Genomic DNA, 23,773 nt, shown 5'->3' with positions numbered 1-23,773 from the left:
ATAAGTCTGGCTGTACTCTTTCATTCCCTCGCTTCTTTCACTCTCGCTCTGACATAAGTCTGTCCTCGACACCCTCATTCCCGCTCCTCTAACTGGCTCTTCCATTAGTCTGTGCTCTACAATCTCATTCCCTCTCTTCTCTCTCTCGTTCTTCGATTGCGCTGTGCTCTACACTCTCATTCCCCCACTTCTCTCTCTCTCTCGCTGTTCCATTAGTCTGCGCTCTATTCATTCATTCCCTCTCTTCTGTCACTGCAGCTCTTCCATTAGTCTGTGCTCTACTCTCTCATTCCCTTTCTTCTCCATCTCTAACTCTTCCATTAGACTGTGCTCTGCTCTCTCATTCCCTCTCTTCTCTCTCTCTCTCGCTCTTCCTTACATCTCGCTCTACTCTCTCATTCCCTCTCGTCTTTCACTCTCGTTCTTCCTTTAGTCTGTGCTCTACTCTCTCATTTCCTCTATTCTCTCTCTCGCACTTCCATTAGTCTGTGCTCTACTCTCTCATTCCCTCTCTTCTCTCTCTCGCTCTTCCTTACATCTCGCTCTACTCTCTCATTCCCTCTCGTCTCTCACTCTCGTTCTTCCTTTAGTCTGTGCTCGACTCTCTCATTTCCTCTATTCTCTCTCTCGCTCATCCATTAGTCTGAGCTCTACTCTCTCATTCGCTCTCTTCTCTCCCTCTCTCTCGCTCTTCCATAAGTCTGGCTGTACTCTCTCATTCCCTCGCTTCCTTCACTCTCGCTCTTCCATTAGTCTTTGCTCTCCTCTCTCATTGCGTCTCATCTCTATCTCGCACTTCCATTAGTCTGTGCTCAACTCACACATTCCCTCTCTTCTCTCTCTCTCTTGCTCTTCCATTAGTCTGTGCTCCACTCTCTCATTCCCTCTCTTCTCTTTCTCGCTCTTCCAATACTCTTGTGCTTCACTCTCTCATTCCCTCTCTTCTCTCTCCCTCTCGGTCTTCCATAAGTCCGGCTGTACTGTCTCATTCCCTCGCTTCTTTCACGCTCGCTCTTACTTTAGTCTGTGCTCCACTCTCTCATTCCCTATCTTCCCTCTCTATCTCTTCCATTAGTCTGTGCTCTACTCTCCCATTCCCTCTCTTCTGTCTCTCTCACTCTTCGATTAGTCTGTGCTCTACTCTCTCATTCCCTCTCTTCTCTCTCTCTGTTGCTCTTTCATTATTCTGTGCTCTACAGTCAGATTCCCGCTCCTCTCTCACGCTCTGCCATTAATCTGTGCTCTATTATCTCATTCCCTCTCTTCTCTCTCTCTCTCTTGCTCTCCAATTAGACTGTGCTCTACACTCTCATTCCTGCTCTTCATCTCTCTCTCGCTCTTCCATTAGTCTGTGCTCTACTCTCTCATTCCCTCTCTTCTCTCTCTCGCTCTTCGATTAGGCTGTGCTCTACTCTCGCATTTGCTCTCTTCTCTCTCTCTCTCACTCTTCCATCCGCCTGTGCTATACTTTCTCATTCCCTTTCTTCTCCCTCTCACACTCTTCCATTACTCTGTGCTCTATTCTCTTATTCCCTCACTTCTCTCTCTCTCGCTCCACCATTAGTCTGTGCTCTACTCTTTAATTCACTCCCTTCTCTCACTCGCTCTTCCTTTACTCTCTGCTCTACTCATTCTATCCCTCTTTTCTCTCTCTCGCTCATCCATTTCTCTGTGCTCTACTCTCTTATTCACTCTCTTCTCTCTCTCACTCGCTCTTCCATAAGTCTGGCTGCACTCTCTCATTACCTCGCTTCTTTCACTCTCGCTCTTCCTTTAGTCTGTGCTCTACTCTCTCATTCCCTCTCTTCTCTATCTCTTTCGCTATTCGATTAGTCTGTGCTCTAGTCTCTCATTCCATCTCTTGTCTCCCTCTCGCACTTCAATTAGTCTGTGCTCTTCGCTCTCATTCCCTGTCTTCTCTCAATCTCTCCCTCTTCCATTTGTCTGTGCTCTACTCTCTCATTCCCTCTCTTCTCTCTCTCTCTGGGTCTTACATTAGTCTGTCCTCTACAATCTCATTCCCGCTCCTCTCTGACGCTCTTCCATTAATCTGTGCTCCAATAATCTCATTCCCTCTCGTCTCTCTCCCTCTCGCTTTTCCATTAGTCTCTGCTCTACTCTCTTATTCACTCTCTTCTCTCTCTCTCTCGCTCTTCCATAAGTCTTGCTGAACGATCTCATTATCTTGCTTCTTTCACTATCGCTCTTCCATTAGTCTGTGCTCCACTCTCTCATTCCCTCTTTTCTCTATATCCCTTGCTCTTTGATTAGTCTATGCTCTCCTCTCTCATTCCCTCTCCTCTCTCCCTCTCTCCCTCTTCCATTTGTCTGTGCTCTACTCTCTCATTCCCTCTCTTCTCACTCTCTCTCTCGCTCCAAAATAAGTCTGTGCTCTACTCTAGAATTCACTATCTTCTATCTCTCGTTCTTCCATTATTCTGTGCTCTGCTCTCTCATTCCCTCTCTTCTCTCCCTCCCCCGCTCTTCCTTTAGTCTGTGCTCTACTCTCTCATTTCCTCTATTCCCCATCTCTCGCTCTTCCATTAATCTGTGCTCTACTCACCCATTCCCTCTCTTCTCGCTCTCTCGCTATTCCATTAGCTTCTGCTCTACTCTCTCATTGCCTCTATTCTCTCTCTAACTCTTCCATTAGTCTGTGCTCTACTCTCTCATTCCCTCTCTTCTTTCTCTCTCTCGGCCTTCCATAAGTCTGGCTGTACTCTTTCATTCCCTCGCTTCTTTCACTCTCGCTCTTACATTAGTCTGTTCTCTACACTCTCATTCCCGCTCCTCTCTATCGCTCTTCAATTAGTCTGTGATCTACAATCTCATTCCATCTTTGCTCTCTCTCGCTCTTCGATTACGCTGTGCTCTGGTCTCTCATTCCCTCTTTTCTCTCTCTCGCTCATCCATTTCTCTGTGCTCTACTCTCTTATTCACTCTCTTCTCTCTCTCTCTCTCTCTCTCGCTCTTCTATATGTCTGGCTGTAATCTCTCATTAGCTCGCTTCTTTCACTCTCGCTCTTCCTTTAGTCTGTGCTCTACTCTCTCATTCCCTCTCTTCTCTCCCTCTCGCACTTTTTTTTTTATTCGTTCACGGGATGTGGGCCTCGCTGGCAAGGCCGGCATTTATTGCCCATCCCTAATTGCCTTCGAGAAGGTGGTGGTGAGCCGCCTTCTTGAACCGCTGCAGTCCGTGTTGTGACGGTTCTCCCACAGTGCTGTCAGGAAGGGAGTTCCAGGATTTTGACCCAGCGACAATGAAGGAACGGCGATATATTTCCAAGTCGGGATGGTGTGTGACTTGGAGGGGAACGTGCAGGTGGTGTTGTTCCCATGCGCCTGCTGCCCTTGTCCTTCTAGGTGGTAGAGATCGTGGGTTTGGGAGGTGCTGTCGAAGAAGCCTTGGCGAGTTGCTGCAGTGCATCCTGTGGATGGTGCACACTGCAGCCACAGTGCGCCGGTGGTGAAGGGAGTGAATGTTTAGGGAGGTGGATGGGGTGCCAATCAAGCGGGCTGCTTTATCTTGGATGGTGTCGAGCTTCTTGAGTGTTGTTGGAGCTGCACTCATCCAGGCAAGTGGAGAGTATTCCATCACACTCCTGACTTGTGCCTTGTTGATGGTGGAAAGGCTTTGGGGAGTCAGGAGGTGAGTCACTCGCCGCAGAATACCCAGCCTCTGACCTGCTCTTGTAGCCACAGTATTTATATGGCTGGTCCAGTTAAGTTTCTGGTCAATGGTGACCCCCAGGATGTTGATGGTGGGGGATTCGGCGATGGTAATGCCGTTGAATGTCAAGGGGAGGTGATTAGACTCTCTCTTGTTGGAGATGGTCATTGCCTGGCACTTATCTGGCGCGAATGTTACTTGCCACTTATCAGCCCAAGCCTGGATGTTGTCCAGGTCTTGCTGCATGCAGGCTCGGACTGCTTCATTATCTGAGGGGTTGCGAATGGAACTGAACACTGTGCAGTCATCAGCGAACATCCCCATTTCTGACCTTATGATGGAGGGAAGGTCATTGATGAAGCAGCTGAAGATGGTTGGGCCTAGGACACTACCCTCAGTAACTCCTGCAGCAATGCCTTGGGGCTGAGATGATTGGCCTCCAAGAACCACTACCATCTTCCTTTGTGCTAGGTATGACTCCAGCCACTGGAGAGTTTTCCCCCTGATTCCCATTGACTTCAATTTTACTAGGGCTCCTTGGTGCCACACTCGGTCAAATGCTGCCTTGATGTCAAGGGCAGTCACTCTCACCTCACCTCTGGAATTCAGCTCTTTTGTCCATGTTTGGACCAAGGCTGTAATGAGGCCTGGAGCCGAGTGGTCCTGGCGGAACCCAAACTGAGCATCGGTGAGCAGGTTATTGGTGAGTAAGTGTCGCTTGATAGCACTGTCGACGACACCTTCCATCACTTTGCTGATGATTGAGAGTAGACTGATGGGGCGGTAATTGGCCGGATTGGATTTGTCCTGCTTCTTGTTGACTGGACATACCTGGGCAATTTTCCACATTGTCGGGTGGATGCCAGTGTTGTCGCTGTACTGGAACAGATTGGCAAGAGGCACAGCCAGTTCTGGAGCACAAGTCTTCAGCACAACAGCTGGGATGTTGTCAAGGCCCATAGCCTTTGCTGTATCCAGTGCACTCAGCCGTTTCTTGATATCACGTGGAGTGAATCGAATTGGCCGAAGACAGGCTTCCGTGATGGTGGGGATATCGGGAGGAGGCTGAGATGGATTATCCACTCGGCACTTCTGGCTGAAGATGGTTGCAAACGCTTCAGCCTTGTCTTTTGCACTCACGTGCTGGACTCCGCCATCATTGAGAATGGGGATGTTTGCTGAGCCTCCTCCTCCCGTTAGTTGTTTAATTGTCCACCACCATTCACGACTGGATGTTGCAGGACTGCAGAGCTTTGATCTGATCCGTTGGTTGTGGAATCGCTTAGCTCTGTCTATAGCATGTTGCTTCCGCTGTTTAGCATGCATGTAGTCCTGAGTTGTAGATTCACCATGTTGGCACCTCATTTTTAGGTACGCCTGGTGCTGCTCCTGGCATGCTCTTCTACACTCCTCATTGAACCAGGGTTGATCCCCTGGCTTGTTGGTAATGGTAGAGTGAGGAATATGCCGGGCCATGACTTTACAGATTGTGCTGGAATACAATTCTGCTGCTGCTGATGTCCCACAGCGCCTCATGGATGCCCAGTTTTGAGCTGCTCGATCTGTTCTGAATCTATCCCATTTAGCACGGTGGTGGTGCCACACAACACGTTGGATGGTGTCCTCAGTGCGAAGACGGGATTTCATCTCCACGAGGACTGTGCGGTGGTCACTCCTACCAATACTGTCATGGACAGATGCATTTGCGACAGTTAGATTGGTGAGGACGAGGTCAAGTCAGTTTTTCCCTCGTGTTGGTTCGCTCACCACCTGCCGCAGGCCCAGTCTAGCAGCTGTGTCCTTCAGGACTCGGCCAGCTCGGTCAGTAGTGGTGCTAACGAGCCACTCTTGGTGATGGACATTGAAGTCCCCAACCCAGAGTACATTTTGTGCCCTTGCTACCCTCAGTGCTTCCTCCAAGTGGTGTTCAACATGGAGGAGGACTGATTCATCAGCTGAGGGAGGACGGTAGGTGGTAATCAGCAGGAGGTTTCCTTGCCCATGTTTGACCTGATGCCATGAGATTTCATGGGGTCCAGAGTCAATGTTGAGGACTCCCAGGGCCACTCCCTCCTGACTGTATATCACTGTACCGCCACCTCTGGTTGGTCTGTCCTGCCGGTGGGACAGGACATACCCAGGGATGGTGATGGAAGAGTCTGGGACGTTGGCTGAAAGATATGATTCTGTGAGTATGGCTATGTCAGGCTGTTGCTTGACTGGTCTGTGGGACAGCTCTGCCAATTTTGGCACAAGTCCCCAGATGTTAGTAAGGAGGACCTTGCAGGGTCGATTGGGCTTGGTGTTTTGCCGTCGTCGTGTCCGGTGCCGGGTGGTCCGTCCGGTTTTATTCTTATTATGACTTTTCGTAGCTCGGCCATTTCAGAGGGCAATTAAGAATCAACCACATTGCTGTGGGTCTGGAGTCACATTTCGGCCGGACTGGGTAAGGGCGGCAGGCTTCCTTCCCTAAAGGACATTAGTGAACCAGATGGGTTTTTACGACAATCCGGTAGTTTCATGGCCATCATTACTGATACTAGTATTTTAATTCCAGATTTTTTACTTTAATTAATTGAATTTAATTAATTAATTGAATTTAAATTCGCCAGCTGCCGTGGCGGGATTTGAACTCATGACTCTGGATTTTAGTCCAGGCCGCTGGATTACTCGCCCAGTAACATAACCACTATGCTACCGTACCCGGTAGCATAGTGGTTATGTTACTGGGCTAGTTAGTCTGTGCTCTTCGCTCTCATTCCCTCTCTTCTCTCTCTCTCTGGCTCTTACATTCGTCTGTCCTCTACAATCTCATTCCCGCTCATCTCCCACGCTCTTCCATTAACCTTTGCTCCAATAATCTCATTCCCTCTCGTCTCTCTCCCTCTCGCTTTTCCATTAGTCTGTGCTCGACTCACTCATTCTGTCTCTTCTCTCTCCCGCCCTTCCATAAGTCTGTGCTCTACTCTCCCATTTCCTCTCTTCTGGCTCTCTCACTCTTCGATTAGTCTGTGCTCTACTCTCTCATTCCCTCTCTTCTCTCTCTCTGTAGCTCTTTCATTATTCTGTGCTCTACACTCAGATTCGCGCACCTCTCTTGCTCTGCCATTAATCTGTGCTCTATTATCTCATTCCCTCTCTTCTCTCTCTCTCTCTCTTGCTCTCCAATTAGACTGTGCTCTACACTCTCATTCCTGCTCTTCATCTCTCTCTCGCTCTTCCATTCGACTGTGTTCTACTCTCTCATTTCCTCTCTTCTCTCTCTCTGATTCTCACTCTTCCATCCGTCTGCGCTATACTTTCTCATTCCCTTTCTTCTCCCTCTCACACTCTTCCATTTCTCTGTGCTCTACTCTCTTATTCACTCTCTTCTCTCTCTCTCTAGCTCTTCCATAAGTCTGGCTGCACTCTCTCATTACCTCGCTTCTTTCACTCTCGCCCTTCCTTTAGTCTGTGCTCTACTCTCTCATTCCCTCTCTTCTCTATCTCTTTCGCTATTCGATTCGTCTGTGCTCGAGTCTCTCATTCGCTCTCTTCTCTCCCTCTCGAACTTCAATCAGCCTGTGCTCTTCGCTCTCATTCCCTCTCTTCTCTCACTCTCTCCCTCTTCCATTTGTCTGTGCGCTACTCTCTCATTCCCGCTCTTCTCTCTCTCTCTGGGTCTTACATTATTCTGTCCTCTACAATCTCATTCCCGCTCCTCTCTGACGCTCTTCCATTAATCTGTACTCCAATAATCTCATTCCCTCTCGTCATTCTCCCTCTCGCTTTTCCATTAGTCTATGCTCTACTCTCTCATCCCCTCTCTTCTCTTTCTCGCTCTTCCAGTAGTCTGTGCTCTACTCTCTCATTCCCTCTCCTCTCTCTCTCTCGCTCTTCCATTAGTTTGTGCTCTACTCTTTCATTCCCGCTCTTCTCTTCTCTCCCTCGCCCTTCCATTAGTCTGTGCTCTACTCACTCATTCTGTCTCTTCTCTCTCCCGCCATTCCATTCGTCTCTGCTCTACTCTCTCATTCCCTCTCATCTCTCTCTCTCACTCTTCGATTAGTCTGTGCTCTACTCTCTCATTCCCTCTCTTCTCTCTCTCTGTAGCTCTTTCATTATTCTGTGCTCTACACTCAGATTCGCGCACCTCTCTCGCGCTCTGCCATTAATCTGTGCTCTATTATCTCAGTCCCAATCTTCTCTCTCTCTCTCTTGCTCTCCAATTAGACTGTGCTCTACACTCTCATTCCTGCTCTTCATCTCTCTCTCGCTCTTCCATTAGTCTGTGTTCTACTCTCTCATTTCCTCTCTTCTCTCTCTCTCTTTCTCACTCTTCCATCCGTCTGCGCTATACTTTCTCATTCCCTTTCTTCTCCCTCTTACACTCTTCCATTAGTCTGTGCTGTACTCTTTAATTCACTCCCTTCTCTCACTCGCTCTTCCTTTACTCTCTGCTCCACTCATTCATTCCCGCTTTTCTCTCTCTCGCTCATCCATTTCTCTGTGGTCTACTCTCTTATTCACTCACTTCTCTCTCTCTCGCTCTTCCATAGGTCTGGCTGCACTCTCTCATTACCTCGCTTCTTTCACTCTCGCTCTTCCTTTAGTCTGTGCTCTACTCTCTCATTCCCTCACCGCTCTCTCTCTCGCTCTTCCATTAGTTTGTGCTCTACTCTTTCATTCCCGCTCTTCTCTTCTCTCTCTCGCTCTTCCATTAATCTGTGCTCTACTCACTCATTCTGTCTCTTCTCTCTCCCGCCCTTCCATTCGTCTCTGCTCTACTCTCTCATTCCCTCTCTTCTCTCTCTCTCGGTCTTCCATAAGTCTGGCTGTACTCTCTCATTCCCTTGCTTCTTTCACTCTCGCTCTTACATTAGTCTGTCCTCTACACCCTCATTCCCGCTCCTCTCACTGGCTCTTCCATTAGTCTGTGCTCTACAATCTCATTCCCTCTCTTCTCTCTCTCGCTCTTCGATTGCGCTGTGCTCTACACTCTCATTCCCCCACTTCACTCTCTCTCTCGCTGTTCCATTATTCTGCGCTCTACTCTTTCATTCCCTCTCTTCTGTCACTGCCGGTCTTCCATTAGTCTGTGCTCTACTCTCTCATTCCCTTTCTTCTCTATCTCTCACTCTTCCATTAGTCTGAGCTCTACTCTCTCATTCCCTCTCTTCTCTCTCGCTCGCTCTTCCCTACATCTCGCTCTACTCTCTCATTCACTCTCGTCTCTCACTCTCGTTCTTCCTTTAGTCTGTGCTCTACTCTCTCATTTCCTCTATTCTCTCCCTCGCTCTTCCATTAGTCTGTGCTCTGCTCTCTCATTCCCTCTCTTCACTCTCTCTTGCTCATCCATTAGTCTGTGCTCTACTCTCTCATTCCCTCTCTTCTCTCACTCTCGATATTCGATTAGTTTCTGTTCTACTCTCTCATTCCTTCAATTCCCTCCCTCGTTCTTCCATTAGTCTGTGCTCTACTCTCTCATTCGCTCTCTTCTCTCTCTCTCTCGCTCTTCCATAAAACTGGCTGTCCTCTCTCATTCCCTCGCTTCTTTCACTCTCGCTCTTCCATTAGTCTGTGCTCTACTCTCCCATTGCGTCTCTTCTCTATCTCGCTCTTCCATTAGTCTGTGCTCTACTCGCCCATTCCCTCTCTTCTCTCTCTCTCTTGCTATTCCATTCGTCTGTGCACTACTCTCGCATTCCCTCTCTTCTCTTTCTCGCTCTTCCAATACTCTTGTGCTTCTCTCTCTCATTCCCTCTCTTCTCTCTCTCTCTCGGTCGTCCATAAGTCCGGCTGTACTCTCTCATTCCCTCGCTTCTTTCACGCTCGCTCTTACTTTAGTCTGTGCTCCACTCTCTCATTCCCTCTCTTCCCTCTCTATCTCTTCCATTAGTCTGTGCTCTACTCTCCCATTCCCTCTCTTCTGTCTCTCTCACTCTTCGATTAGTCTGTGCTCTACTCTCTCATACCCTCTCTTCTCTCTCGCTGTAGCTCTTTCATTATTCTGTGCTCTACACTCAGATTCCCGCTCCTCTCTCACGCTCTGCCATTAATCTGTGCTCTATTATCTCATTCCCTCTCTTCTCTCTCTCTCTCTCTCGCTCTCCAATTAGACTGTGCTCTACATTCTCATTCCTGCTCTTCATCTCTCTCTCGCTCTTCGATTAGGCTGTGCTCTACTCTCTCATTTCCTCTCTTCACCCTCTCTCTCTCACTCTTCCATCCGTCTGTGCTTTTCTTTCTCATTCCCTTTCTTCTCCCTCTCACACTCTTCCATTAGTCTGTGCTCTACTTTCTCATTCCCTCACTTCTCTCTCTCTCGCTCCACCATTAGTCTGTGCTCTACTCTTTAATTCACTCCCTTCTCTCACTCGCTCTTCCTTTACTCTCTGCTCTACTCTGTCATTCCCTCTCTTCTCTCTCTCGCTCTTCCATTGGTATGTGCTCTATTCTCTCGTTCCCTCTCTTCTCTCTATCTCTCGCTCTTCCTTATGTCTAGCTCTAGTCTCTCATTCCCTTTCTTCTCTCACTCTCGCTATTCCATTATTTTCTGCTCTGCTCTCTCACTCCCTCAATTCTCTCTCTCGCTCTTCCATTAGTCTATGTTCAACGCTCTCATTCCCTCTACTCTCTCACTCTCGCTATTCCATTAGTTTCTGCTCTGCTCGCTCATTCCCTCAATTATCTCTCTCGCTCTTCTATTAGTCTGTTCTCTACTCTCCCATTCCCTCTCTTCTCTCTCGCGCTCTTCAATTAATCTGTGCTCTACTCTCTCATTCCCGATGTTCTCTCTCTCTCCCTCGCTCTTCCATTATTCTCTGCTGTACTCTCCCATTTCCTCTCTTCTCTCTCTCGTCCTTCCATTATTCTGTGCTGTACTCTCCCATTTCCTCTCTTCTCTCTCTCGCCCTTCCATGATTCTCTGCTCTACTCTCCCATTCCCTCTCTTCTCATGCGGTCAACCGGTAATTACCACCTACCACCGTCCTCGAACACCACACCGATATCAACTTAAGGAGACTTCTGTGGGATCCGGCACTCCCGTCTTCATTTGTGAAGACAGATTCATTGTCCTCATTCAGTACCTCAGCCACACCCTCTGCCTCCACAAGAAGATTGTAATTTTTGTCCCGAATCGACCCCACCATTTATTCACTATCCATTAACTTTTTATATGTTTATAGAAGATTTTTGGGTTGCCTTTTAGGTTACGCTCATCTTTTTTCACACGCTCACTTTTCTCTTCTAATATCCTTTTTTCTATTGCCCCCTGCACTCTATTTATTATGCCTGTTTTTTGACTGTATTCTACTCCTCATGTTTGTCAAAAACCGCCTTTTTCAGTTTTATTTTAACTTCAATTCCCATTATCATACAGCGAACTCTACCTTTGGATGTCCGATCTTTCAGTCTTATTGGCAAATGCTTAATTTCTACCCGAACTAGCTCTGCCTTGAAGGCCGGCCGTTTCTCATCTTTTGGGTCACGAACCTTGACATGGACCCAAGGCATAAGACCATTGCTCATCCAACTCGGTCAGAGCCCAATGCCAGCAGTGTGTCCCAGTTGACAGTCACAAAGGGAGAAAGGGCACCAGGTACAGAGAAATTATGCAAAGGGAAAGTGGTGAGACAAAGCAATGTTGGGAAACAAAGTCAGTCCTGCATCACTTGGAAACGCCCTGCATAGCCCACAGATGCCGCTCACTGATGGTTCGACGAGCGTCCCGGCAGCACCGGATCCCACAGAAGTCTCCTTAAGTTGACGGTGGTGTGGTGTTAGAGGACGGTGGTAGGTGATAATTAATGCTTGACCGCATGAGAAGAGAGGGAATGGGAGAATAGAGCACAGAATAATGGAAGAGCGAGAGAAAGAAGAGAGGAAATCGGAGAGTGGAGCACAGAGTAATGGAAGAGGGAGGGAGAGAAGAGAGGAAATGGGGGAGTTGAGCACAAAATAATGAAGAGCAAGAGAGAGAAGAGATGGAATGGGAGAGTAGAGCACATAATAATGGAAGAGCGAGAGAGAGAGGCGAGGGAATAAGAGAGTAGAGCACAGACTAATGGAAGAACGAGTGAGAGGGAAGAGAGGGAATGAGAGAGTGGAGCACAGACTAATGGAAGAGCGAGTGAGAGAAGAGAGGGATTTTCGAGAGTAGAAATGGAAGAGGGAGAGAGAGTGAAGTGGGGGAATGAGAGCACCGAATAATGGAAGAGCGAGAGAAAGAGAGAGAGGAGAGGGAATGGGAGAGTAGAGCACAGGCTAATGGAAGAGCGAGGGAGAGAGAAGAGAGGGAATTTCGAGAGTAGAGCACAGACTAATGGAAGTGGGAGAGAGAGAGAAGTGGGAGAATGAGAGAGTAGAGCACCGAATAATGGAAGAGCGAGAGAGTGAGAGAGAGAGAGAGAGAAAGGAGAGGGAATGAGAAAGTAGAGCACAGACTAATGGAAGAGCGAGAGTGAGAGAAAGAGCTGAGGGAAAGGCAGAGTAGAGCACCGAATAATGGAACAGCGAGAGTGATAAGAAATGGAATGAGAGATTTGAGCACGGACTAATGGGAGAGGGAGAGAGAGAGAGAGGAGAGGGAATGATAAACTAGAGCACGGACTAATGGAAGAGCGAGAGAGAGAGGAGAGGGAATAAGATTGTATATAGAGTTATCCATAAACTGTACATTGAATATAGCGGTACCCATCAACTGCACACTGTATAAAGAGGTACCCATAAATTGTAAATTGTATATGGAGTTCGCCATGAACTTTACATTGTACATGGAGTTACCCATAAACTGTACATTGTATATGGAGTTCGCCATGAACTTTACATTGTACATAGAGTTACCCATTAACTGTACATTGTATATAGAGTTACCCATAAACTGTACATTGTACATAGAGTTATAAATAAATGTTACTGTGTCTAAGAGTTAACCATAAACGGAAAAGTTTATCGATCTTTACCCATAAACTGTATGATGCCGATACCGAGAGCCTTCCACAGAGTTGGGCTGACATGTTTGGCAGCTGTACCACTAGTGCTGGAGCCCAGAAGACTGTAGTAAAGAGAGTAGATTGTTTGTGAAGGTGTATCGGAGGTCCAGAGCTTGAGGAGATTAAAGTGTTTGTGTGGGTCGAATCTGTGAAGGGTCTCACACGAATGTGAGATTTTTACATTGATTGCATTAGGTGGCAGAGTGACATTATAGGTCGGGGTGGGGTGGAGTGAAGGGTGAGCGCGATTCAGTGCAGGGCAGGATGGGAACAGCGAAATCTTGGACAAGGATAAGTTTTTGGAGGCTGGAGAATGGGAGGTCAGGAAGGAGAGAGTTTGCGCAGTTGCTGAGTCTCGGGATGACGGTGCAGAGGTGAAAAGTCAAGCCATTGCTTGAAGTCAAATGGTCTCATTAAGATAAGTAGTAAGGATACCGTGTAAGCGCAGTTCTACAGAGGAGATTAATGGAGGATGGGCAGAGAGGTCGAGAAGGATAAGCATGGAAAAGTCACGGTGCCTATAGTCACAGAGCACATTATTCGTGACTTTGGCCAGCGTCGTTTCAATCCTGGGAGCGGGGTGGGGGCAAACTGGAGGGATTAGAACCGAGAGGTTCTGTGGAATTGGGATGAAATGGCACATTTTATGACATTAGGGAGGGAGGAGATGTTGCAATCAGGTCGGTATTTGAAACATATCGATGAGACACGGGAAGGTTATCTCAGAAGGAAAATGTTTACGGGAGAGCGATGGAGCCTGACGATGATGTCAGCATACTTGGATCCAGGAGGAGGAGTTTGGTGGCTAGATAATATATAAGGACAGATTCGTTTTTTATGAGTTCATGGAATGTGGGCGTCGCTGGAAAGGCCTGCATTTAGTGCCCATCCCTAATTGCCCTTGAGAAGGTGGTGGTGAAACGCCTTCTTGAACCGCTGCAGTCCGTGTGGTGAAGGTTCTCCCACAGTGCTGTTAGGTAGGGAGTTCAAGGATTTTGACCCAGCCACGATGAAGGAACGGCGATACATTTCCAAATCGGGATCGTGTTTGACTTGAAGGGGAACGTGCAGGTGGTGTTGTTCCCATGTGCCTGCTGCCATTTTTCTCCAACGTGGTTGAGGTCGCGGGTTTGAGAGGTACTATTGAGTTGCTGCAGTGCACCCTGTGGATGGAACACACTGCAGCAACAGTGCGCTGGTGGTAAGGGAGTGCATATTTAGGGCGGTGGATGGAGTACCAATCAAGTGGGCTGCTTTTTCCTGGATGGTGTCGAGCTTCTTGAGTTTTGTTGGAGATGCAGTCATCCAGGCAAGTGTAGAGTATTCCATCACACTCCTGACTTGTGCTTTTAGATGGTGGAAAGGCTTCGGGGAGTTAGGATTTGAGTCACTCACCGCAGAATACCCAGCCTCTGACCTGCTCTTGTAGGAACATAGGAACAGGAGTAGGCCATTCAACCTCTCGTTCCTGCTGCCCCATTTGATATGATCATGGCTGATATGTGATCTAACTCTATATACCTGCCTTTGGCCCATATCCCTTAATACATTTGGTTGCCAAAAAGCTATCTATCTCAGAGTTAAATTTAGCAATTGAGTTAGTATCAATTGCCATTTGCAGAAGAGAGTTCCAAACTTCTACAACGCTTTGTGTGCAGAAATGTTTTCTAATCTCGCTCCTGAAAGGTCTGGCTCTAATTTTTAAACTGTGCCCCCTACTCCTAAAATCCCCAACCAGCGGAAATAGTTTCTCTCTATCTACCCTATCTGTTACCCTCAATATCTTATAAACTTCGAACAGATCACCACTTAACCTTCGAAACTCCAGAGAATACAACCCCAATTTGTGTAATCTCTCCTCGTAACTTGACCCTTGAAGTCCAGGTATCATTCTAGTAAAACTACGCTGCAGTTCCTCCAAGGCCAATATGCCCTTCCGAAGGTGTGGTACCCAGAACTGCTCACAGTACTCCACGTGCGGTCTAACCAGGGTTTTGTATCGCTGCAGCATAACTTCTGCCCCCTTGTACTCCAGTCCTCTAGATATAAAGGCCAACATTCCATTTGCCAACTTGATTATTTTCTGCACCTGTTCATGACACTTCAATGATCTATGTACCTGAACCCATAAGTCGCTTTGGACATCCACTGTTTTTAACTTTTTACCATTTAGAAAGTACCCTGTTCTATCCTTTTTTGTTCCAAAGTGGATGATCTCACATTTGTCGACATTGAATTCCATTTGCCACAGTTTTGCCCATTCACCTAATCTGTCAATATCGCTTTGTAATTTTATGTTTTCATCTACACTGCTTACAATGCAACCAATCTTTGCGTCATCGGCAAATTTAGATATGTGGCTGGTCTAGTTCAGTTTCTGGTCAATTGTGACCCCCAGGATGTTGATGGTGGGGGATTCAGTGTTGTAAATGCCGTTGAAAATCAAGGGGAGGTGCTTAGACTCTCTCTTGTTGGAGATGGTCATTGCCCGGCACTTGCCTGGCGCGAACGTTACTGCCACTGATCAGCCCAAGACTGGATGTTGTCCAGGTCTTGCTGCATGCGAGCACCGCCTGCTTCACTATCTGAGGGGATGCGAATGGAACGGAATACTGTGCAATCATCCCAATTTCTGACCTCATGATGGAGGGAAGGTCATTAATGACGCAGCTGAAGATGGTTGGGCCTCGGACACTGCCCTGAGGAACTCCTGCAGCAATGTCCTGGGGCTGAGATGATTGGCCTCCAAAAACCACTACCATCTTCCTTTGTGTTAGATGTAACTCCAGCCACTGGAGAGTGTTTCCCCCTGATTCAAATGGACTTCAATTTTACTAGGGCTCCTTGGTGCCACAATCGGTCAAATGCTGCCTTGATCTCAAGGGCAGTCACTCTCACCTCACCTCTGGAATTCAGCTCTTTTGTCCATATTTGGACCAAGGCTGTAGTGAGGTCTGGAGCCGAGTGTTCCTGGCGGAACCCAAACTGAGCATCGGTGAGCAGGTGAGTAAGTGCCGCTTGATAGACTGTCGAGGACACCTTCCGTCACTTTGCTGATGATTGAGAGTAGGCAGATTGGGCGGTAATTGTCCGCATTGGATTTGTGATGCTTTTTTAGTACAGGACATACCTTTGCAATTTTCCACATTGTCGGGTAGATGCCAGTGTTGTAGCTGTACTGGAACAATGTGGCTGGAGGCGCGGCTACTTCTGTAGTCCAAGCCTTCAGCGACAGTCGGGATGTTGTCGGGTCACATAGCCTTTGTTGTATCCAGTGCACTCAGCCGTTTCTTTATATCACGTGAAATGAATCGAATTGGCTGAAGCTGGCTTCTGTGATGGTGGAGATATCGGAAGGAGGCGGAGATGGATCATCCACTCAGCACTTGTGGCTGAAGATGGTTGCAAACGCTTCAGCCTTGTCTTTTGCACTCACGTTCTGGACTCTGCCATCTGTTAGTACCGGTGGAGCATTCACCTCCAGTGTAAGTGCAGGGTAACACTTCTACCAGAAGAGGATCGTCACATCTTGCCTTAGTGTACGGGTAGCACTAGTGCTGGAGGAGCACTGTCACCATTCGTGTAAGTGTGCGGGTACCACTAGTACTGGTGGTGCACAGTCACAACTTGTGTAAGTCTACGGGTAACACTAGTACTGGAGGAGCACTGTCACCATTGGTGTAACTGTAGGGATAACACCTGTGTTGGAGTTGCACGGTCATATCTCGGTTAAGTGTAAGGAAATACCTAGTATCAGAGGAGCACGGTCACCTCTAGTGTAAGTGTACGACACCACTCGTGCAGAAGGAGCACTGCCACCTCTGGTGTAAGTGTAGGTTTCCACTTGTACCGGAGAAGGATCTTCATCTCCAGTGTATCTGCAGGGTACCACCAGTACCGGAGGAGACCCGTCACCTCTAGTGTAACTGTAGGGCTACCATTAGTAGCGGAGGAGAACCGTCACCTCCACTGTAATATACGGGGACCACTGGTAGAGGATAACTGTCATCTCTGGTGTAATTCTAGGGGTACCACAAGTACTGGAGAATAATGTAGGGGTATTACTGGTACCGGACGACCAGGGTCACCATTGGTGTAAGTGTCGACTTACAATTAATATGCGAGGAACACGATAATCCCTTGAGTAAGTGTAGTGTACCATGAGTACCGGAGGAGAATGTTTAACTCCCATGTATGTTTAGGGGCACCACTAGCAGAAAAGAAGCTTAGTGACCCCTAGTGCAAGTGTAGGAATATCACGATCACAGGATAATCGTAGTCACCTCTTGTGATAGTGTAATGTGCAAGGACACGAGAACCGGTGAACTCTCACTACTCTGTAAGTGTAGTTGTACCACTCGTACCAGAGGAACACGGTCACCTCTGGCATAACTGTAGTGTTCCTCAACTACTGGAAGAGCACGGTCACCTCCAGTGTAAGTGTAGACTACCACTAGTACCGGAGGAAAACGGTCACCTGAAGTGTAAGTGTGGACTATCACTAGTACCAGAGGAGCACAGTCACCTCCAGTGTATGTGCAAACTACCACTAGTACCAGAGGAGCACGGTCACCTCCAGTGTAAGTGTAGACTACCACTAGTACCAGAGGAGCACTGTCACCTCCAGTGTAAGAATGGACTACTACTCGTACCAGAGGAGCACCGTCAGCTCCAGTGCAAGTGTAGATGTCCACTAGTACCAAAGGAGCACGGTCACCTCCAGTGTAAGTGTAGACTACCACTAGTACCAGAGGAGCACTGTCACCTCCAGTGTAAGAATGGACTACTACTCGTACCAGAGGAGCACCGTCAGCTCCAGTGCAAGTGTAGATGTCCACTAGTACCAAAGGAGCACGGTCACCTCCAGTGTAAGTGTAGACTACCACTAGTACCAGAGGAGCACTGTCACCTCCAGTGTAAGAATGGACTACCACGAGTACCAGAGGAGTATGGTCACCTCCAGTGTAAGTGTGGACTACCACTAGTAACAGAGGAGCACGGTCACCTCCAGTGTAAGTTTGGACTACCACTGGTAACAGAGGAGCACGGTCACCTCCAGTGTAAGATTGGTCTACCACTAGTACCAGAGGAGAATGTTCACATCGAGTGTAAGTGTGGGCTACCACTAGTAACAGAGGAGCACGGTCAACTACAGTTTAAGTGTAGACGTCCACGAGTACCAATGAACCACGGTCACCTCCAGTGTTAGTGTAGACTACCACTAGTACCAGAGGAGCACGGTCACCTCGAGTCTAAGTGTAGACTACCACTAGTACCAGAGGAGCACGGTCACCTCGAGTCTAAGTGTAGACTACCAATAGTACCAGAGGAGCACGGTCACCTCGAGTCCAAGTGTAGACTACCACTAGTACCAGAGGAGCACGGTCACCTCGAGTCTAAGTGTAGACTGCCACTTGTACCAGATGAGCACGGTCACATCGATTGTAAGTGTAGGGACACCATCAGTACTGGAGAACCATGGTTATCTCTAGTGTATGTTTAGGCTGCTACTAGTACCGGAGGAGTGCGGCCACGTCTAATACTGCAGGTTTTCAGGATTAGGTTCTGCGGCTGTGCTGGCAGATTTCGGGGACGAGGAGTGAATCAAAGGCAGAATCAGGGCGATCACTTCAAGGGTAGCTGCCTCCACCAGTCCTGTAGAAATAGAGTCAGGACCGTTACTGGGAGATTCCACTTTCCATTTATAAAAAATGTTTTTATTGTGTGATGTTTTTAAAAAATCCAATTACCATTTCAACTTTTTCTCTGAATTTGATGTATCAGCAAAAAAAACATCTTCCCTGAGTCTATTTGTTAAATGACTGTAACAAATGCTAGTTATGGTGCAACATGATTGACTCCCTGGACGATTGGTGTGTGTATAAAAGTAGGAATCCATTCCATTGCCTCATCCATGCACTCGTCAGAGTCGTTTCAGATCCTCGAGAATTTATCTATTCTCACCGAAAATGGGGCAACCAACTATTCTGCTGATAAAACAGATTTACTACCCGATTCTCGTTGCCGTCGGTGTCCCAGGTGAGCAATTGTAATCTGTTCCTTGTTAATCCATGTTAACTGTTTCACTGTTCTTACCGCATGTTGGATAAGGTAACGTGTTTCCCGGATGTCAGCAATACACAGTCGGTAATTACCTGAACATACTCGTGAACCAGGGTTCCGCTATTTCGGCGTTCCGCTTAATCTGATCATTTCACTGATGTTACAATGTTCTGAAGCTCCAACACAAGCGTTTCAGTGGATTTACGGACTATTTCGTCACCCCGTGCAGAGTGAGCGCTGCAGCAGCTCATTTTAATGTGTGGGTAGGTTTCCCAGGTAGTGACTCGAATATTAATCCTGTTCTCACACTGCTCCGTGTTGATAATCACACTGAATGGAGTAAAATGGTCTCAACAGGTATCTCCACATATATTTCAAACAGTGGAATATTATTTCTCTCCACTTCCTTTCTTACAGCGAACTTGATGACAATTGTGATTCTCTCCCGAGAAAACTGCGGCCTTTCCAAGTGTATCTCGGTCTATATGGTGGCCATGGCAACAGGAGATCTACTGGTCATGATCATCAATATAATAGTGTATCATATTTTCAGTTATCACTTCCCACTTTCATTCCTCTCCCTCACTCCCGTGTGTAGTTTCATTCTCTACATGACTGTTGTCGCCCTCGATTTGTCTGTTTGGTTCACCGTCTCCTTCACATTTGACCGTTTTGTCGCTCTCTGCTGCCAGAAGTTTAAAACCAAGTATTGCACCGAGAGAACTGCGGCCGCGGTTCTAACAACGGTCTCTGTTCTCATAGTTTTAAAGCATATCCCCCTTCCGTTTACATTTGAGCCTCACCAAATAATTAACAAAGTGCAGTGGGGCTGCCGGTCAAGTGAGGCTTTTTTTTCCTCCCCTCCAGGTACAGCGTACGTCTGGTTTCACATGATCTCGTTAATTTGGCTTCCTTTTACTTTAATCGCCTTGTTAAATTCCTTGACCATTAGACGGATTGTCTTGACCAGTCGAGCCCGCAGGGGACTCCGGGGTCACAGCAGTGAGAATCAATGTGATCCAGAGATGGAGAACCGAAGGAAATCCATCATTTTACTCTTCGCTGTGTCAGGCAGTTTTGTGCTGTTGTGGCTGACAGCTCTCGTGACTTTTTTAACTAACAGACTGACAAACCCCATTTATTACCGAGGCGACCGCACAAACCCAGGATACATCGCCACCGAAGCCGGAGCTATGCTGAAGCATTTGAGTTCCTGTCCAAACACGTGTATTTATGCAGCTACCCAGAGGAAATTCAGAGAAGAACTGAAGAAGCTGCTGAAATCTCCCTGGACAATGATTCTAAGATTGGTTAGAACACGAACTACGAACTCGACCTCGCTTTGGACATTGGAATTCAGTTCTAGCGCCAAGCCTATCTTGGACTGGGGATCTCTCTCCTCACAGATGCATAAAGATGGTTCTTGAAAAACTCACAGGTAGGCGATTATATTTCATGCCATTTGAAGCATTCAGCGTAAACATTGAGCGCGGGTTTCTACAGTTCCTACAGTTCATTGGCCGAGTGACTCCTGCCAAATAAGGACATTCCCTCTTAAGTATGAATTTTCTCCGTGATGAAGTGAAATTTAATAGTGGAATAGAATATTTGATCATGGAGTTTAATATCACTGTGCGGGGAATGGAATTCAATTCTACCCTGTAATTGACTGGAAGATCCGCCAGTTTTAAGTAAAGATTCGATCGTTTCGAACTCCTGGTGAATTTACATTTTCTCGGAGGTTTGATGAACACGGTGCTTGGACTGACGTCAGCTGCACCGGCCGCTTCATCCCTTCTCCAGGGAATAAGGAGCGGAGCCGCTGTATCGTTCGCAGTGCTGCGATGTTCCGCCCATTTTGAATGTTCACAGTTGTGTCTTTGTTTGACCCGCTTTATTCTGTCATCTTGTTTATTGAGAAATAGTTGAAACCTGCCCAGCAAAATTAAAAATAAAGTCTTTACCTGTTGTTACTGAATGTATTTGATTGTTATTAATCTGAATCAGCGACCCGGTAAAACTGGTAAAATAATGTAAGAACCAAGAATGTTTAATAACATTAATAATCAGGACATTTCATGCATCAATCTGCAATCAATACTCTCATATATTGGAATGGAACAATCTGCTCTGTGTGTGGTGCACAGACAGTAACATGTAATATCCCTTCCCTTTTATCAACTGGTGTAGTTTCGGCATCCACTAAGCAAGGCTGAGTATTCGGAGCTTCAACCGGTTACACTGCAGACCGGGGTTTCAAGCGTTGCTCTGTGCAAAGACATCAGATGAAGAATTGAGCGAATTAACTAGCAGTTTGGCCGTCCGCCAGTGTGTGTCTCGGATGAAACTGTTTCCAAATTAACCTGCAGTGTATTGGTTGCAGATTGAAAGATGTCGAGGAGAGGCTGCCCCTGGGACTGGTCAAATCCACCGTTCACACTGTAGGATGTGTAGGATCATCAGAGGAGATGTCTCTGACTGCTTCCACTGTTCTATTCAGTATACCCGGTTACACATGGAATACAGCTGTGTCCGCTCGATCTTTGCACACGCTGTGATTGATGGGCACCGCAGATATTGATTGATGTGCTGGAAATACGCAGCATCCGTGCAGAGAGAGACAGAATCAACATTTCAGGTCGATGACAAAATCTATTCTTTCACAATTTCTTAGCCTCAGTAACAGATTTAAATGATTGCTGGGAATCTATTGCATAATCGGGCCGAAATACTTGAATAGTTGGGGTGCAACACGCGCGAAGTTCTCCACCATGTTTGTACAAGTCGGAACACGATGATGTTCGATGTTGACTCATGTTGAATCCGCCTAATCATATTACGACTTCCGAAGTGCGCCGATAACGTCCTTAATAATGGAGTCCAGCATTTTCCCGACCACTGATGTCAGGCAACTGGCCTGCAGTTCACTGTTTACTCTCTCCCTCCTTTCTTCAATTGCGGGGTTACAATTGCGACCTTCCAATACAGTGGGACTGTTCTGGAATCCAGGGAATTTTGAAAGATCAAAACCAATGCATCCACTATCTCTGCAGCCAGAGAGAGGGGCTGAGAAAGAAGAACAGAGAGATAGGGGCAGAGAGAGAGAGGAAGTGAATGAAAACGAAAGAGGGATATAGCTCAGGATTTAAATCGGAACAGGTGAGGAGAGAGAAAGAAAGAGGGCGAGGAGCACAGATAGGAACAGAGAGAAAGAGTGGGTCAGAGAGAGAGACACACAGATGGAGGTGACTGGGTTAAATATCAGAAGTGGAATATTCACTGTAATGTTTAATGTACGCTCAGCACCAATCTTGGGCGAAGCGGGTACAGGGCAGTGAGAGTGAGAGGGGTGGGACTCCCCAGAATTTGTGTTTTGATAGAGAGGGAGAAACAGAGGGGCACACAGGCAGAGAGAAAAAAAAGGAGAGGCTGAGAGATGTACATTAACGGAAAGGGAGAGAAAGAGAGAAGAAGTAGACTCAGAGAGGGAAACAGGGGGAGAAAAAAGACACACCGATGGAGGTGACCGGGTTAAACGCAGAGGGAGAGATACAGGCTGTCGATATCTCCAGTGTGTAGTCAGCCTGCCCAGTTCGCATCCTCCAGAAAAACGTCCCTCTCTCACACACTTCCAGAACGTCTGAGTTGAAAAATTGAATCATGGAAGTGAGTTTAAAAAGTGCCCAAATGAATCAGCAGGTTAATCCCCAGTTTATAGGGAAAATTCAGTACTTTCTGGGGATCGAGGGAATGGGTGGTCCCAGAATGGGAATACACAGAGCGGGGGTTGGAGCAGGGGAGGGAGGGGGGGGGTGGGACGGGATATACCCAGACTGGGAATACAATCAGCGGGGTTTGGAGCAGGGGAGGGAGGGGAAGGTTGGGGATATGCCTAGACTGGTAATACATGGAGTGGGGGTTGGAGCAGGCGAGGGGGGAGGGGATTGGGAAGCAGTGAGCCCCATTTCACACTTGCTCCTTCCAGCCCTGTCTGTGGGGTTTGGTTTGAGCTGTGGATAGAAATGATCTGTGTCATTGGGGCCTGTCCTTTGCCCAGCCCTGTGTGGGGCCTGTGAGTGGGATCAGTAATTGATATTTTCAAACTGCAGTAATATTCCCAACAACGTCTTAGAGTTAAAGATTTCAAATCAGCAAAATCGCCACCAGGAATGTCACAAGTCCCAACAAACAGCCCCCTGGTGTTCCTGGACAAACCAGGCCTGTCCTGGGCAGGATTAGCCCAGTTTAACCTAACAGTGGGCAGAAACCCAGAGGGAGAGAGAGAGACATCCTAACAGATCAAAGGCTCATGAAAGGAGCTCCAGTCTGCAGTCAACAAACTACTCACCTGAGGGTAACTGCGGGGTCCCAGTCCACATCCTCCCCTCTCTGTGGCAATGCTCGTGTTTCGGGAAGATGGGGCAACCTCAAGGGAACAGGGTGGCCATCTGAGCGGTTCTGGGAGAGTAAATACGGAGCAACTGTTTCCACTGGCAGGAGGGTCGTTAACCAAAGGATACAGATTGAAAATAATTGGTTTGAAGGCGACAATGTTTCATTCATCGAGTTCTGATCTGGAATGCGCTGCCTCAAAGAGTGGAGGGAGCAGATTCAATAATAACTTTCAAATGGGAATCGGATAAATACTTTTTAAAATTCTATGAAGTTCTATTGGGAAAGAGTGTTGGGGGGGGGGGGGTTGGACTAATTAGATTGCGCTTTCAAAGAGCTGCCACAGGCACGATGGGCTGAAAAGCCTCCTTCAGTGCTGTTTCATTCCATGATTTGCTTCAGTTGCATGGCGGCCATTTTGTGTCAGATGCATGTCGGCCATTTTGCAGCAGGTGCATGGCGGTCATTTTGTTGAGTCCCAGTTGAGCTCTTTCGCTCACAGTCTCAACATTTTTTGCAAATTGATATCCAGCCTCTCGAGCAAAACTCACGCACTTCATTCGGCAGAGCGGTTGTATCAGCGATGCTGTTTAGAGGAGGTGGGATGTAGTTTCGAGGAACCTTTATTCAATATTTTGAAACAATAATACCAGTCAATTGAAAATAACGACAA

At 47.4% G+C, this 23,773-nt stretch overlaps 1 protein-coding gene across 1 annotated transcript; it reads left to right on the top strand.

The window, feature by feature from the left end:
- The first annotated feature begins 18,614 nt into the window (after window positions 1–18,614).
- On the top strand, window positions 18,615–20,135 carry LOC137318173 (probable G-protein coupled receptor 139). The gene is made up of 2 exons (XM_067981131.1): window positions 18,615–18,684; window positions 19,126–20,135. Exons 1-2 carry the CDS (start codon window positions 18,615–18,617, stop codon window positions 20,133–20,135), a joined length of 1,080 nt encoding a protein of 359 aa, XP_067837232.1.
- Window positions 20,136–23,773: the final 3,638 nt, after the last annotated feature.

This window comes from Heptranchias perlo, unplaced genomic scaffold (assembly GCF_035084215.1).
Source record: "Heptranchias perlo isolate sHepPer1 unplaced genomic scaffold, sHepPer1.hap1 HAP1_SCAFFOLD_66, whole genome shotgun sequence".
Classification (NCBI taxonomy): Eukaryota; Metazoa; Chordata; class Chondrichthyes; order Hexanchiformes; family Hexanchidae; genus Heptranchias; species Heptranchias perlo.
The sequence above is the reverse complement of the archived record's forward strand: the minus strand, read 5'-3'. Positions and strand labels throughout refer to the sequence as shown.